Source organism: Diprion similis, chromosome 9 (assembly GCF_021155765.1).
Source record: "Diprion similis isolate iyDipSimi1 chromosome 9, iyDipSimi1.1, whole genome shotgun sequence".
Lineage (NCBI taxonomy): Eukaryota > Metazoa > Arthropoda > Insecta > Hymenoptera > Diprionidae > Diprion > Diprion similis.
Window position 1 is genome coordinate 6,706,797 of NC_060113.1, and position 17,749 is coordinate 6,724,545.

General features: G+C 35.8%; 1 protein-coding gene across 1 annotated transcript in view; it reads left to right on the plus strand.

Moving 5' to 3' along the window:
• The first annotated feature begins 1,777 nt into the window (after nucleotides 1-1,777).
• Nucleotides 1,778-17,749, plus strand: part of LOC124410300 (dorsal-ventral patterning protein Sog) — a 63,690-nt gene continuing 47,718 nt past the window's right edge. The window contains exon 1 of the mRNA XM_046888558.1: nucleotides 1,778-2,018. Within this exon, the coding sequence (XP_046744514.1) occupies nucleotides 1,898-2,018 (121 nt within the window). The 5' untranslated portion in view covers nucleotides 1,778-1,897. The remainder of the gene's footprint in view (nucleotides 2,019-17,749) is intronic.

Below are 17,749 nucleotides of genomic sequence, written 5' to 3' on the forward strand. Positions count from 1 at the left end.
GAGGAGGATTATATAGGAGGGGAGAAGAAAAAGCGCAGCGTTTTTATAGGTACTCTTGAAGTTTGGCGCGCTGTTGAATAATAGAATCCGTTGCGCGTATACTCGAGCGATTCGGGAGGGAATCTGATTTTATTAATTGTGTAATTTTAACCGTTTTATGGTTGGTAATATTTATTTATTTATTATAAATGAGGTGAATTATTATTTTATGTATCGTTTTTATATTGACGCAGAGAAACTTAACGCGGTTGATCTATTTTAGGTTTTAGGTGTCAAATCTCTATACACGCTACAGCGATTTATAGAATATAAAACGATCGCGATACTTTGATCGAAAAAATCTCTTCTCCGACTGCGATATGTTCTGATTTATATATACATATATATATATATATATATATCTATATCGAGACCCGAAAAGGCGACGAATTCGTTCTCCTTTGATATTCCCGAATCGTCCGCGATCTGCGTGTGCCGCGCGCGTTGCAGCCCTCCTTCTCCTCCTCCTCCTCTTCGCCCCTCTCCTTGCCGTTGCGATCCTCCCACCTTTTCGTCTCACCGTCGTCGACGTAGTTCGTCGGTAGTTTTCGTCCGTTCGTCAGTCAGTCAGTCAGTCAGTCAGTCAGTCAGTCAGTCAGTCGATCAGAGAGTGAGCCGTTGACCGTGTCTCGCGACTCGTATGATCGTGTTTAGCGACGACTAGCAGCAGGACAGAGGAGGAGAGGAACGCGCGTGGCCGTAATCTAGCCGCATTTACGGCGAGGGACAGAGAGAGAGAGAAAGAGAAAGAGAGAAAGAGAGGGATCGCTTTACCTCGGCCAAATGCAGAGCCCCCGATCACGAGCAGCGAGTGCCTGTGCCGAGTAGTCGTAGCCGTAGCCGTAGCCGTAGTCGCAGTCGCAGTCGCAGTCGCAGTCGCAGTCGCAGTCTCTTAGGTATATCGGACGGTGGCGGTACGTAGAGCGAGGGCTCGAGTTCGCGACGACAATAACATTGGCTCGCCTCTCGCCGACGATGGATCTACGCGGCCGCGATTTCGCTCTCGTACTCGGCGTATAGTAGTCGCCGCTTATCTGCTCGTGCGATGAGACGCGTAACAAGACGTTGAGACTTTGAGACCCGCCCTCGTGTGTCTCTCGTGTGTCTCTCTTTTAACGCGTGTATACATCCCTCCGTATATAGATCGGATTCCGAGATCACGCAGGTGCAGCTTACCAAGAACCGTCCTTAAGTCGATTCGACTCTATATCCGACCTCCTTATCACCTGTGCGCTGCTCCTCCTCCTCCTCCTCCTCCTCCTCCTCCTCCTCCTCCTCGGCTATCTGTGCTGCTGCCCCAGTGACTGCGGAGTGCAGAGAGGCCGCGGTTGCATGTGCACTGTGTGCTTTCGTCTTTTCTCGCGCTACCTGCGCGGTAACTAATATCAACGACACGACGAACATCGTGCCTGCTTGCCTGCCTGCCTGCCTGCGTGCGTGCGTGCGTGCGTGCGTGTCTGCAACGAGTACGATAATACTACAAACGATTCGTCTGTAATTATCGCAATTCTACGCTCGCGCTCGATACACACAAGTATAGATATATAATACAACAACTCGCGGAGTAGCAATAACAAGATTGTCATCATTGTTATTATCGAACACAGTGTTTCGTCACGATTATTTATTCATCCCTTCTTTTTTCGTCTTACGTGTTTATTTAAAATTACAACTTTTTTTTATATATATATATATATATATACATATATGTGTATAGAGATATATAAAAAAAAAAAAAACTCTTAAACTCTTTACAATAATAAACACTTCCGATACTGATCGTCAGTGCGTGATTGTGCGCGCGTGTTTGTGATATCTTATATTGTTCGAAAGTGATATTTGAACAACTTCCTCGAAGATGATGCATCGCCTTATTCTCGCCCTCGCGGCGCTTCTGGTGTTGCTGATGATCGGTGAGGCGCGTCGCGTCGCTCCGCTACTCGAAGACGACTTGGCCAGGAGACCGCATAGACCGGCAGGTAAGCGAGAGCTGCCACACTATCTCTCTCTCTCTCTCTCTCTCTCTCTCTCTCTCTCTCTCTCTCTCTCTCTCTCTCTTTCTTTTTCTATCTCTCTCTATATCTCTCTTTTTGATGTGCGAGCGGATACATGGATGGATGGATGGATGGATGGATGGATGCGCACGTATCGTTGTTTGTTCTTCTTCTCCCCTTATCACGCGTGGACAACGCGAGGAAAGAAGCAAAAAAAAAATTTAAACGAGAGGACGGAACGCGGTGGAAAAAGGAGCGCTGTTTTTTCTCTCATTATTATTATTATTATTATTATATAATGCGGATATTGAAAATGATGAGTAATGAAAATTTTTTCGAAAAACTGTAACTAATCCGTTTCGCATAAGACTACGTATGTATAATAATTATTCATGAATGAAAAATCAAACTTACAATTAGACTAAGAAGGAAAGAATCGCGAAGGTATTATCTCGAACGAATGATGATGTAGCGCTCAAGCCGGACCTAATTGACTTAGGTTGGTACCTACTCCGAAATGTGGGTGTAGGTAGGTGTAGGTACGTGTAGGTACAACCGATTGTATTTTTGTTGGCGCCGTGGGTTGATCGCCAGGGTATTAGGTATGAGAGCCTGTCATCCAAGAGCCATACTTCAGCTTTGAATGATGGATCACGTGTTATTCTCAATCATATATGGTTGCAATATCGTTCTAGGAGTCTACGCGAATGATGCATATAATGTGTAGAATTTTTTCATATTTATAATAGTCGAGGCGACTGTGTGTTCAACGTTTATAGAAATTTTTCTGTGCGTGTGTGTGTGTGTGTGTATATATAAGTTCACGAAAAGGATTAGGTGATAGTGAATGGTAACTATTTTCAATCCAAAGTATATTTTGTTTATACATGTCTATCGCATCGTATGTGTATGTGTGCGCAAAACGTACCGACGACGTATCTTACGATCCTTATTATAGGATTATAACGATATGCATAATCTTTCTGAAAATTATTTATATATCGATAATAAGTATATATATATGTGCGATAAGAAGAGAAAATAAGAATCTAGATGTTATAATTTTAATCCAACACCGGAAGCTATATGCAAATTGCACAGACTTTTCTATTATATATATATATATATATATATATATATCATCTCATCCAGATTTATTGTTATAGTTCTTCTGCAGAAGTTAGTAACGTTAACTTAACGAAATATTGGGGGGGGGGGAGGGTCATCACTATTTAACAAATTTATAGTGATTTTGAAGTAGTCAAATTTTCAAAGTATGAATACTTTTTAACTTTTGATGATTCATTGACTTTCAGACACATTTCTGTAATCGGAAATAACGATTTTTCTCGAAAGTTTAATCATTACAATAACGTTACTATATATAACTTCATCATTAAAGATTTTTTGTTAGCTTCGTCAATGGGTGTAATTTTACAAGAGTGATTACTTGATAGGAAATAAATTTGACTTTGATTTTTAAGCTTATTTCTTAAGATTTTGAAAAGAATTTATATACCTAATATGATTTCTTAAGGTTACAAAGAGTATCTTGTAATACTAAATGATTTCTTTTACACCACTAATTACTATCTTGATGTTTACTAATGCAAAATTTTTTTTCTCATACCGATTAAACCGATTTCTTATGATATTAACACCTGAATCGAAATGAAAGAAATACACGTTAAATTAAAAACGTTTTCCTCCTGAGAATTATTCTTGTTTCACTTGAAATCTTCATCGCACGGGTTCAGACTCGTCTTTTCTGCAGCTGGTTTTTGATCAATGATAAAAGCAAAGAATTATGCACCGAGTCGAAATACAACAACAACTGTCGGTGGAATCTGAGGTATATAAACCTGTTTCTCAAAAACATGCGTGGACTCATTAACCTCAAATTTAACGACATTGCCGGCATGGTTTTAACGTTATAGTTTCTGCTGGGCGTTAATAATTTCTATTTTCTTAAGATTAAATCTATGGGGACCGTCCGGTTTACATGGAAGAATGCAGATGTTGTGGGAAAACGGCGGCTCTGTTGCGAGAGTCAAGATTAGACGCTGCGTACCAGATTTTTATATGATAAAACGAGAATGAAAAATATCTCATCGTTTTTCTCTTTTTTCTTTATTTCTTACATTTTTTTCTTTCTCTTTATTCGTCGTAACGACTCCGATTGTGAGTCTGAATCTTAAAAAAAAAAAAAAAAAAAAAAAAAAAAAAAAAAAAAAAAAAAAAAAAAAAAAACAATTAGCGAGAATGAAAAACCTCGAATTTGGAATAAGAATTTTATCAACACTTCGTTCGTGCAGTTTTTAACCCTTCGTCGTTAACCTTATTTTTTCTCTCATAAGGAATATATTAGTTTCTGGGGTCTTATCGACCCCGGTTGACCGTAGAGGCTTAAGTGAATTTCAGCACCGTTTCTCGACTTACGCCCTTTTCGATCCCAAATCTGCGGAGAAGATTCTAAAACTTGTAAAAGCATGAGGATAGCAAAACGAAGAATTTTTTTTAAAGAATTTTTTACATCAGTTTTAACTTTAAATATTGATATATATAAGCTTTGTTTGGCTTAATAAATACACTCTGGAATTACATTAAAAAAAAAATGTATTTGATTGATTGATTTTAATCACTTTTTATACACGGAAATCGTAGTTGAAAATCAGTCTGAAAAAAAATTTGGTCTGCGCTGTTTATAATTTCTTGGACATGGTTAACCTGAAACAAAAAAATCGAACGATTTTAGATTCAGCATGTTAATGATTGGGCCTTGGGACAAATCATACGATTTTTGATATTTCCAAAATTAACAAAATGGCTTGCATTTTTCGAGAAAGTTGAAAAAGATCGCTTTTTTTTTTTGTGCCCATTTTTGCAAAAGTTGAATATAGTTTAAATAAAAAATTTTTAAAAACGTACGATGCATTCCAAACCCATTAACACGCTGAATCTAAAACCGTAAAATTTTTTTATTTCAAGTTAACTTTTCTTAAACCTGATTTTCAACTACCATTTTCGTGTATAAAAAGTGTTTAAAATAAATTTAAAAAAAAAAAAAAAAAAAAAAAATGTATTTATTAAGCCTAACAAAGCTTGTATCAATATTTACAGTTAAAACTTATAAAAAAGAAAAAAAAAAAAATTAAAAAAAAACACTTTTTTTGTTCGTCAGTTGGGTGTGACGATGATAATCCGGCCGTCGCGTCGTCCGAGGAACTGCATTGACGGAACCGTCAGCATTTATATATCACAAATACCTAATAATATATATCTTTCGCTGTCGGATCAACGCGTTTTCATATCCGGCGTCCCACGGCCATTGCATTGCATTGCATGCAGACGAAAAACGTCTGATTGGCTTATTAATAGGCGGTTAACTTGCCTCGTTTTTTCACCCATGTAGCGTGCTGCTGCTGCTGCTGCTGCTGTGCATGGCTTGAGGCCAGCGAGAAATCATCATCGTTTAGTCAAACAGCCTGCCGGCGTCGCGGCGTTGATAGCGTCTCGACATGCGCAGGTATAACCTACCTACCTTGCACCAATGCTGGGATAGCCATTTATACAGCCACACATTACGCACCTATGCGTGCATATCAGCTCAGGACGTCGTCTCTTCGACAGAGATAATGCGCCGGAATAATCATCTTAGTATTTTCTTTTATTAGTAGGTACGTGTAAAAGTGTCTGGCAAAAGTGATTAGGAAAACGGAATATACTTAGAATTGTTTTAAAAATCTCCAGCCGATTAAAGAATTGCAAGTTTTTGTAACTCAAGTTGATCAGATCATTTCAATGATTGTAAATACAAAAACGATCTTCCTAATTAATTAAATTCTGGTATTTTTTTTTTCGTTTTTTTTTTTACGTATTTAATTTTAACTTTAACGGAATTTTTATATTATGCCACGATCTATGTGGAGATCTTTACAGTGAACAGACTGATCTACGTTACACAAGAATCGGATGAAAGATACCAGAAGAATTGTTTGAGAATTTCAGACGTTCAAATCACAAAATCGTTTTTCGAATTTTTCTCATATCTCATCTCGATCAAGTGTTACAGGTGAGATATTATTTTCATTGATTTATTTCTGTTCACCGCACCGCGTAGTGCAAATAAAATTTCTAGAGATTTTTCTAAACGTATTTTTCCCCCCTCTTTTCACAAGTTTTGATTGAGACGATATCTATGGGAGATTCGTCGAAAGAAAGAAGGGTAAGAGAGACAGATTCTCTCCTTTTCCGTGGATCCGATTTCCTCGATCATATTTATCTTCTTCTCTATTCTCGATTTTTGCACTCGCTCGTACGCCATGTTTCCCATACAGCATTATTTATTATTAGATGTTTCTCCGCCGGCGGGTTAGATTCATTGGCCTGCAACCGATGCACCGTTCACAGATCGCTGGCAGTGCCTTACAGTGCAACGCGCTGGTTGTAAAAGCTGGGAAAGCTTTTTTACGACTTGGGAAATTCTAACTTGCTATTTCCGGTACCCGGCCAGCAGTTGTTCCGGGTTTTCTTGTAGGCACCATATTTACGGACCATAAAACAATTTTTGTCCTCAATTTCAAAATTCAATATCAGATTTGGCGGTTTGTTGACCAGGAATTATCGAGGGGGTATTCGGTTGTTGAAATCGCAAACCACTTCGGAAACCAATTACTTTGAAACCGCTTGAAATTACTCGTAATTACATGTAATCGCTCAAAATCTTTTCAAATCAAGAAATAATTTGGAAGGTAGTCGCTTTACAGTCCCTTGAAATCGCTTGAAATCAGTTGAAGGCACTCGAAATCTCTTGTAATTACGTGTAATCGCTTGTAATGGCTTAAAATGGCGTATAATCTTTTCAAATCACGAAATAATTTGGAAAGTAGTCGCTTTACAGTCGCTTGAAATCGCTTGAAATCGCTTGAAATCAGTTGAAGGCACTCGAAATCACTTGTAATTACGTGTAATCGTTCAAAATCGCGCAAAATCTTTTCAAATCACGAAATAATTTGGAAGGTAGTCGCTTTACAGTCCCTTGAAATAGTTTGAAATCAGTTGAAGGCACTCGAAATCTCTTGTAATTACGTGTAATCGCTTGTAATGGCTTAAAATGGCATATAATCTTTTCAAATCACGAAATAATTTGGAAGGTAGTCGCTTTACAGTCCCTTGAAATAGTTTGAAATCAGTTGAAGGCACTCGAAATCTCTTGTAATTACGTGTAATCGCTTGTAATGGCTTAAAATGGCATATAATCTTTTCAAATCACGAAATAATTTGGAAGGTAGTCGCTTTACAGTCCCTTGAAATAGTTTGAAATCAGTTGAAGGCACTCGAAATCTCTTGTAATTACGTGTAATCGCTTGTAATGGCTTAAAATGGCATATAATCTTTTCAAATCACGAAATAATTTGGAAAGTAGTCGCTTTACAGTAGCTTGAAATCGCTTGAAATCGCTTGAAATCAGTTGACGGCACTCGAAATCACTTGTAATTACGTGTAATCGTTCAAAATCGCGCAAAATCTTTTCAAATCACGAAACAATTTGGAAGATAGTCGCTTCGCAGTCGCTTGAAATCGCTTGCAATTGCGTAAAATCTCTTGAAATCATATAAAATCACACGAGTATTCGTCTGTTGTTAAAATCGCGAACCAATCTGGAAAGCCAGTCACTTTACAGTGACTTGAAATCACTTTGAATCCCCTTGATATCACATGAAATTCCATGAAATTGTATGAAATCGCATAAATTCATTGAAATCATTCCAATCGCTTGTCACACTCGATCTAATTATACATACAGTCTATAGAAGATCACACGGATAATAAAAACCACCATCTCTATCAAGTCTACACTAAAAACTCGATCTTCCATCACACAGCATAATTAAAAAAAATCCATCATGGTCGACGTGATATTACCCCTATATTGACGTACAAATATAACTTCTTCACACGTGCATCTAGGTGGTCAGCAATTGCTTTTGCACCATTATAAGTTCACGTACCACAAGGTGCGTGACGATGGAGCTTCAGAGCTTTTTTTACAACCTCTTCTGTACACGCAATGTGAAAAGGTATACAAATCCTATGGGATACCTGTTGCGCACATTTGTAGATAGATACGTGCACTGCAGTCTCACACACACACACACACACACACTTACACACTCACACGTGTGGTACATGAACCTGCCATATTGTCTTTTCTTCCGAGCCCGCAACGAATTGATAAATGTGTCTGCAGTTTCTGCTTATATGCAGCTTAATTCTCCTGCTGCTGTTGCTGCGAACCTTAGCTTCCTCTATAGGTAGGATAATTCGTTGATTTATTACCTCCATCTACGAAGGTTATAATAACTACTTTTCGCTCATCAGCCGGTATAAGCTTGAGAATTAAAAAATAAAAACCGCCTGGCACTTGAGTTGTTCTGGTTTTCCTTATTCGCCATTGTTTTATGGTTTATTATATATTATGTAGGTGTACAGTGATTTGTATATATTTATTATACAATTACGAAACTTGACTGTTTTTGTTAATTTGTAAACCGGATTAACTTCTGCGGGAATTAATTTAGTTATTCTTATCCAGCTTTTCAATTTTTTTTTATCCGCAAGATTGTGCATTTTATGAATTACTATGACTATTCTTTTTTCTCAAAGAAAATTTTCAAAAATCGTTTGAGTATCCCTAAACAAAGACCCTGTGTTAAAATATGAGACCTTAATATTATTATTTAAATATTGCGATTCACAGTTTTCTATTTCCATTTAAACAAGATAGGAAAACTTTTTTTTTTTTTTAACGCAAATCATCATTCAGACCTTTTTTATGGAGCGTTCAATTTCCTAAAAAAAATCCATCTTCCTTATTATTGTACGGTGATTCGTTTACGAGTGAAAAAAATTCCAATGTTGAAAAGAAAAATGTCCCATTATTTAAATTAATTTAAATAGAAATAGAAAATTGAGAGTCGTCACCTTTAAATAGTAATATTAAGGGCTCATATTTTATCAGAACAATTTGTCAGTGTTCTTTGATAAAAAAAAAAAGAAGAAAACAGTCAACTTTTTGAAACACTGATATACACGTACATGCAAGAATGAAATGACACGCGCGATCTCACCGCGTTAGTCCTGCGGACATATCCTTAAACAGATTTTCCCACACTTTCTCGAATTCCGATCAATCTTTGCAAGAGATGCTCGCGGTTCGTCGATCTGCGCCGTTTACGTATGTACATATATACACTACACATGTAATATGCATAGCTTGTATATATATATATATATATACAGTAACAGTAAATACCTATATATAAAAGATCTAAGAATCTAAGAAGGAATTACAAATTTCTGAAGTTAATTAAATATGATTTCAAATTCGTAATCAGCGACACGAAAAATTGAAAATTTGCTGTATATTTAACTTGTAAATTGATTATTTAGCTAAACAATAACTACCGGAAATAACTTAAAAAGTATGCAATACGATAATGTAAAGGCATTTTATATTCGCAAGAGCGCGGTGGTTGGCATTCAGGCATTCTTCAGGTTCATATGCATAGATATATACATACATATGCATATATCTCTGTATAATAATACTTTGCTGATGTGTTATAGAATTCCGGAGTGTATTGACTGACGCGATAAGAAAACGTTCTGTTTAACGTCGCGAAATATTATAATTTTCGATTTATCAGCTTGCGAGAAAAACATGTATTATATACATACATACGTACGTATACGTAGTGTTTCTATGTACATATACTAACGTGTATCATTCTATAAAGCCAGATGTAACGATGAATTCTCATCATATATATATATATATACACATACATTTTTCATCGAGAATTGTGTTAAAATTGCTCTTTAACGAGAATGAGAAAGAATTTTATCCGAGCTATCAAAAAGTCTGCAATTGTCTATTCTTTTTTTCTTTCATCACGCAATTCGGAATTTTGACATTTTTTAAAACCAATATTAACACAGAATCAAATTTTAAAAACGTCAAAGAAAGGTCAATTTACTTGTAAATGTTCGGTTTTACCAATTAGATAATGTATAGATAATTTTGTGTTTAAAAATTGGCAAAATTCCAAATTGGGTGATGAAGAGAAAAAAAAAAAAAAAAAAAAAATTGAAAAAAAATTCGTCCCACGTTTTACTTAACAATATACACATAACAAATGGGCATTCCCAATCGACTTGAAATATTTATAATAGATGAACGGTTTAATAAAGAAAATTTGAAAAAAAATTTCTGTCGCGTTTCTTACCGAGTAGAATGTTAGAAAAAAATGTGAAATGATTTTGAGATGGTCGGGGTTTAACACTGGTCGAGTTGGCATGGAATACCCCATATATATATATATGGGGTATTCCATGCCAACTCGACAAGTTTTAATATATATATATAATATAATATAATAAAATTATTGCCAGTATATGCGCAAGTGATAGATACTCAAGACACTCAGATTTGTTAAAAGGATTTTATTCATGCCTCTTCATTCGTCGGTTTGATCTCCGGTTTAAGATTTCTCTTTAATTAAACCCTTCAGCCCCCGAAGCGGACAGACGTCACAGTGCGAAGCATTGTCTGACATTTCTTGAAAACACCTCCTACGTGCCAGTATTAAGTCATCGAGAATCGGCGTTGCTAGTGTCTATAGTTGAAAAAACCGTGTTATTAACCCGCGCTCACTTCAATACCAACCAACAAACCGATCAGTCTCTGGAATCGGCAAATACGTGCCGATAATATCGTTTTCCCGTATAGAAAAACGTGCATCAGAGTCACATATGTGTGTGTATACATTAGGGTGGCGCAAAAAAACCGACTATTTTTTTTTTTTTTTTTTTTTTTTTTCGAGTCTCGTGTGACAAAATGTAAGTTTTTGATGTTTCAAGAGCCCATTCCAAAGGACAGTTCGAAAACAAAATTTTAAGAGGTCGCTCCAAATTTTTTTAAATGTCAAAAATCGTCAATAAATTAAATTAAAAAAATTATATTTTCAGTATTTTGTTTGATTTTTCATTCATGTCGTGGTGTATTGTTATCGATTCTTTCTTACTAAATTAAAGAAAAGAAATTGATGAAATTTTAATACGAATATTAAAAGGTCGCTCGAAAAGATCTAAAAGAAATGCACCAAAAAATAGAAAAAAAATTATGAGCTAACTTTCAAAATTCAAATTTTGAACTGAAACTTTTGGAAACTTATTTTCTTTTTGTCTATAAAATTATACCGTAACGAAAAGAAAAAAATCGATTTTTTACGATTTCTGACGTTTTAAAAAATGTGGAGCGACCTCTGAGAAATTTTTTTTTTAGCTGTCCTTTGGAGTGGGCTATTAAAACATCAAAAACTAACATTTTGTCACACGAGACTCGAAAAAAAAACAACAAATAGTCGGTTTTGCGCCACCCTAGTATACATATATATATATATGTGTATAATTTACGGACCGATTCCCGTTGAATATTAAACGTTGCACATGCATACATCGTATGTATACACCATCGCAAGTCATGCATCGTACACGAGGCGGTGATTAATTGCCTCCTGATCACTCGTGCATGCGACGATATGCATATCGCGCACATATACATATATACATATACAGGCGGTGCAATAAAAAATGAGGTAACGTAGGTATCTGTTTGAATTTATCCTCGCGTCACTTGAGTATCCGTTGGAAGGATGTTAATTCGATCGGTTATTTGAACCCATTGTTGTACCACGCGAATCGATATGCTCATATACATTATACATATATAGAACATATATATTTATGTATGTATAAAAATATATACATGTAATTATTTTACATACCTGTAATAATATAGAATATATTATACTGTATATAGGCAAACGAAAATATTATAGAAATGAAGGTGTTGAAGTGCAGATCTTATTGTTAGATCAGCTTTTCATTTTATATTCCATCACGTCGTATATATTACGTGACATGATTTTATTGGATTTTTTTCCCTTTTTTTTTCTTTTGATTATTTTTTTTTTTTAAGAAATTGAAAACACTCAAAGCAATTCGAGTTCGAGGGTTTTATCGTTTATAGTTTCAGGAAGATATGAAAAAGTTTTCGTTCGAAAATCGCGGCATTTTGTTATCAATGACGATGAAAACTTTTGAAAAATCTTCCCGAAACTATAAATATTAAAGCCATCGACCTAAAATTACTCCATTTTTTTGAAAAAAAAAAAAAAAAAAAAAAAAAAAAAAAAAAAAAAAAAAAAATCGTTACATGAAAAAGTATACGTGGTACATATATATATATACTTTTTTCTTACTATACTTTTGATTCAGCAGCATCAAATCTGTATTTAACATAATTATAAATAATAATAAGAAAGAGACGAAAAAAGTGTGTTTTTTTGTTGTTTTTTTTATTGCATAACCGTGTTACCCATCCTTATAAAAACAATGGAACATAATTGTTCAGGTGTAACTTGATGGACGCGTATATTTCACCCACGCTTTACACCCACGCGCAGGACTTGAGAAAACTTCCACCATCGGGCCTTATATCGTGCGTATAGCTAAAATGAAACAGATCACACGTGCGTGCATGTGCGTGTAGTTTTAAAACGCACGCGTTAACGCTCGCCGTAATTTATGCGTACACATAAACACACAAACACACGCTAATCGGTGATCTTTATTCTTACCCTTTTCTATTCCAGTTTCATTTATCTCTCTCCTCTTGCCGATTGATATACTAATTAGTATTAATACTCGTGTACATACATAACAGTACGACGTGTATGTATAGTATAATATAATCTGTCGTAAGTTTCATGCTCGTTTATTTATAACGACACACTGCACTTGATTTGTATAATTCTTTGGCCCCGATTTTATTTATAAGTTTGACCAAATTCGCGATATTTTTCTTGCAACATGCTTATTTCACTTCTTTATATGTATATTACGGTGGTGCAAAAAAACCGACTATTTTTTTTTTTTTTTTTTTTTTTTTTTTTTTTTAGAGTCTCGTGTGACTAAATGTTAGTTTTTGATGTTTTAAGAGCCCACTCTAAAGGACAGCTCAAGAAAAAAAAATTTTAAGAGGTCGCTCCAAATTTTTAAAAATGTCAAAAATCGTGAAAAAATTAAATTAAAAAAATTATATTTTCAGTATTTTGTTTGATTTTTAATTCATGTCGTGGTGTATTGTTATCGATTCTTTCTTACTAAATTAAAGAAAAAAAATGTATGAAATTTTAATACGAATATTAAAAGGTCGCACGAAAATATCTAAAGAAATGCACCAGAAAATTGAAAAAAAATTATGAGCGACCTTTCAGAGTTCAAATTTCGAGCTGAAACTTTCGGAAACCTATTTTTTTTTGTCTATAAAATTATACCGTAATGAGAATTTCTTTTTTTTTTTTTTTTTGAATAGATTTTTGACGATTTCTGACGTTTTAAAAAATGTGGAGCGACCTCTTAAAATTTTTTTTTGAACTGTCCCTTAAAGTGAGCTCTTAAAACATCAAAAACTAACATTTTGTCACACGAGACTTAAAAAAAAAATCGTCGGTTTTTTTGCGCCACCCTAATGTATATAGGTATATATATACATACTCTTTTATTATTATTTTGCCGATTTAATTTTTGTCTGTTTTTTTTTCTACTTGTTCTTGTTTGCCTTTTTTCTATTTCCTTGTTCACTTTTCACCGATAAGAAGACTCGTGTCACATAGAGAGAAGTGTATAATGATAAGCTTTTAACAAATATTGTTTTTTTTTTTTTTTTTTTTTTTTTTTTAGACGCGGCCTTGAGTCTGATAAGATTTTTAAAATAACCTTTGCTTATTCACGCGTTATAGATGTAATACGTATATTTAATGTACATACATCTTGTTTTAGTCTTATGCTGCATTGTAGGTATGTATTAGACTATTGCGATATGGCTCAGAGATATTTTTGTAACGAATGTATGTACAATAAAAGAAAGAGACTCGAATATTGCCTCTGACAGTTTGATCCCGAACAGTGATGAAAGCAAAGAATAAAAATAACAACGTGTGAGCCAACAATTGAATTGTGTCTCGATGAAATGACTTTTTATATTATTATAATAATATACACCAACGTTAAAATTATATATGTAGGTATACTGTGTACCATTGTTCATCATCATATGTTTTTAACTCGTGTTATACATGTAAAAGTATTATAATAATAACGGCTTGAATTGCAAATCCTAACAGCATACGTTGATTTTATTTAACATTCGATACTGGTGGGTTGATTAAATTATAGCTTTTGACTGTACCATCACTTGATTCTCTTTTTAACGCGTTCATATCCCAAGAAAATCGAGTCGAGTGCATTGCATTGATAAATTGAATTGTTGCGAAAGATTGAATACTTGTTTTTTCCTTCCTTACTTGGAGAGCGAATCGGTTTTTGAATTGAAAAAAACGAACACCTCTGCAACTTATGCACATTCATTGACTCGATGTGCATTCGCTACTTAAGGTGCTTATAAAGAAGCGTTGTACAGCTCGAAAACGCGGGGATGCAAAACTCCTATACCGCTTAAGCGATTAGAGTGATACTTGGACAGTTAATGCCTTATTTTGGCAAAAAGTGAAGCGTCTTTTTAATTTTTCAAAATTTTGAAAAAAAATTTACAGATTGGTTACCACCCACAGAAATTGGCCAAATTTTCACAGTTACACTGAATAGATCGTACTATCCGGTATGATGCCACTCGGCGGTGATGAAACACACATTTTGAGCCCAGTCCCATGAGATTTGATGGTGAAATGACGAAATAGCAGCTGATCTGGTTTTCGATTATGAAGAACACCGAAATCTCATTTTGGCGACATTTGTTACCGACATTACGCGCATGCCGGTAATGTATGCGTGTAATGTCGGTAAAAAATTACCGGCAGGCATGAAAGGTCGGTAACAAATGTCGCCAAAATGAGATTTCGGTGTACTTCGTAATCGAAAACCAGATCAGCTGCTATTTCGTCATTTCACCATCAAATCTCATGGGACTGGGCTAAGAGAATGTGTTTTTTTTTTTTTTTTTTCGCAAAAACGATTCAGAAGGGTGAAAACGACCCCCAAAGATGGCCACCCAACGAGGTGATTTCTTGATGCGCTTGATGGATTTGAATAAAACTAACGGTGAAATTTTCCTATTCGTTAAAAAAAAAACATTTCAATGTTGGTTTCATTCATCTTTGGGGGTTGTTTTCACCCCTCTGAACCGTTTTTGCGCAAAAAAAAAAAAAAAGACGTGTCTCTTAGTTTTCAATGTTCTACAACATAAATGAAGCTCTAACTTCTTATCGAGTCGTCGAGGCTTGATCGTCCTTGGCTACCAGGAGGCGGAACCGATCGAATCATCCCGGATACCGATGTCGGGCAGAAAGAATCCCGTATATCCGGATATCCAATCTAGGTAGTATCACGTGGCGATTCACGGGGGCAAATAATCGCGCGAGGACAGATAGATTCCTATAAAGTCAAAGCTACGGTCGAGGGTGCGAGGAACAAGACGAGCTTATATTTAGCCGACTGGTAGACACAAAACGACGCGCCTGCGGGCCGACTCGGCTCGTCCACCGACTCTTCTCGCCTCTTCTTCTTCCTCTTCTTCCTCTTCGTCTTCGTCTTCTTCCTCTTCTTCGAGTTACGTTTCATGGGACGAGTGCAGTGCGGCACATGGATACCTTATACCCATACCCATAACCATACCCACCAACTACCTACGCGTTCTGAACCAGACTCGGCCTTCTTGAATCCAGAATTATCGTGGTCAGGTACCTTGCATGCACACGTTACACAACACATGCGCAGAGCTCGAGGCACACGCTCGTTTATTATTTGCTTCGCCCTTTTCGTCTGCTTCTTTTCCTTAACCGCTACTTGCTTTGCGTCTTCTTCTTCTTCTCTCTCTATTTTGAATTCTCTTTCATCTCTCTCTCTCTCTTCTTCTTTGGTTCCATTTTTTCTTCTTGCGGTCGAGCGTGTACTCTATATACCTACTGTACACGGCATAGCCAAGGTCGTCGGCCAGCCGGGAACGAAAGAGATTCATGCTCGGGCACCGCGACGACCTCGGACACGGCCATGCGTACGTTAAACGCAGAAGGCGATTCACAATAACCCTCTTTCATACTTGAGGACGAGCCTCTCCTTTTATCGCTGACCATGCTTTGCGGTTATCAAGAAATCATTGATCATCTTCCATACGCACGATGAATTCATCCTAATCGACTCACAGAGATCGCTACTCGCTTTATAGTATGCACTCGGGCTATCCTGGTTTTCCGTTTTTAAGGAGGCACGTCAGTGAAACCATATAATTGATGATTTTCACAAAAATTCACAGAAATTGTCAATGTTCCAATTGTTGGGACAATTATGTGGTAACTTGTCAGATTGCAATTTCTATGGTCACTTTTGTTCTCTACGCTTCTCTAATGCTTGTGGAATTTTTACAGATTTTTACCATGAGAATTGTGACGCAAGAAGCTTTTCGAAAAACATTATCTCTTCACGTTATTTTAAATAATAACTGGTCACATGTGGAATATAACTGATTGGAACCGAGTAAAAACCAATTATTTTATGGAACTTTGTTATTAATTCAAGTTTCAAGCAGATAAAAAAAGTTTACAGTTTCACTGACTTGTCCCCTTAAATTTTCAGCGAGTTTCCAAATTACTCGGGAACGATGTGTCAAAGCTTAGTTTCAAAGTTTTTAAGGAAATCTGACGACGTTAGTCGCGTGGTAAATATTATTCGAAATTATAAACCGAAGGATATTCGAAATTTTTTTCTAAATAATGTTTAGAATAAAATACTTGAACGATCATCACTCTATACTGTATCCTGTAGGACATTTAACGCGTGCGCGATGAGCCTTTCGCAAAGGATAAACGAGGCGACACGTGCATGACGTTGCCCGATGGTTTTTTTTTCTTTCTTTCTTTCTTTCTACACAATTTTATTTAATTGTCAGGCATGACTTGTAATTTGTATATATATAGGTATATACATGAACGAACAGTCCGTCACAAGCTTTCTATTATACGTGCCAACACGTATTTTTTACGTCATTTCTGAACGAATGCCTACATACTCTTGGACTTTTGTGCAGTATATATAAGCAATCTACGGGTATCGAATCGTGTCGCTCATTTCTATTTATTTATTTATTTTCTCTTCCTTCCATATACTTACTTCACAGTCAACAGTCAACTTGTGTGATTTGCTTCGAACTTATACGTGTGTAAATTACCTTCCGGTATTACCGGTTTCTCATGGGTTTCACTCCCCATAAGAAGAATTATTCACATCTCGTAGAAATTTGCAAGTTTTTTAAATTTACCCCTTCGAGGCTATCGTCAATCGTTTTCTCTTTCATCGAGTTCATTTTCAAACACCAAAAAAGATCGTGCGAAGGATAAAGGTTCGTCGTCTGAAAGTAGATTTATAATTTTCATTCATTCAATCAGGAGACAGGTGTTTCGTAAATTGAGTATTTATCAAAATAATTAAGTAGAAAAATAAATAAATAAACAAAAAGTAATGGAATTGTAAAGAAAAGTTCATACAGCAAAAACTATTCGTTTTAAATTGTTTGAAAACGGTTGAAAATCTGGTAGCGATTCTTTCAATTTCACTCGACGATCCGGTCGTTCATTTTG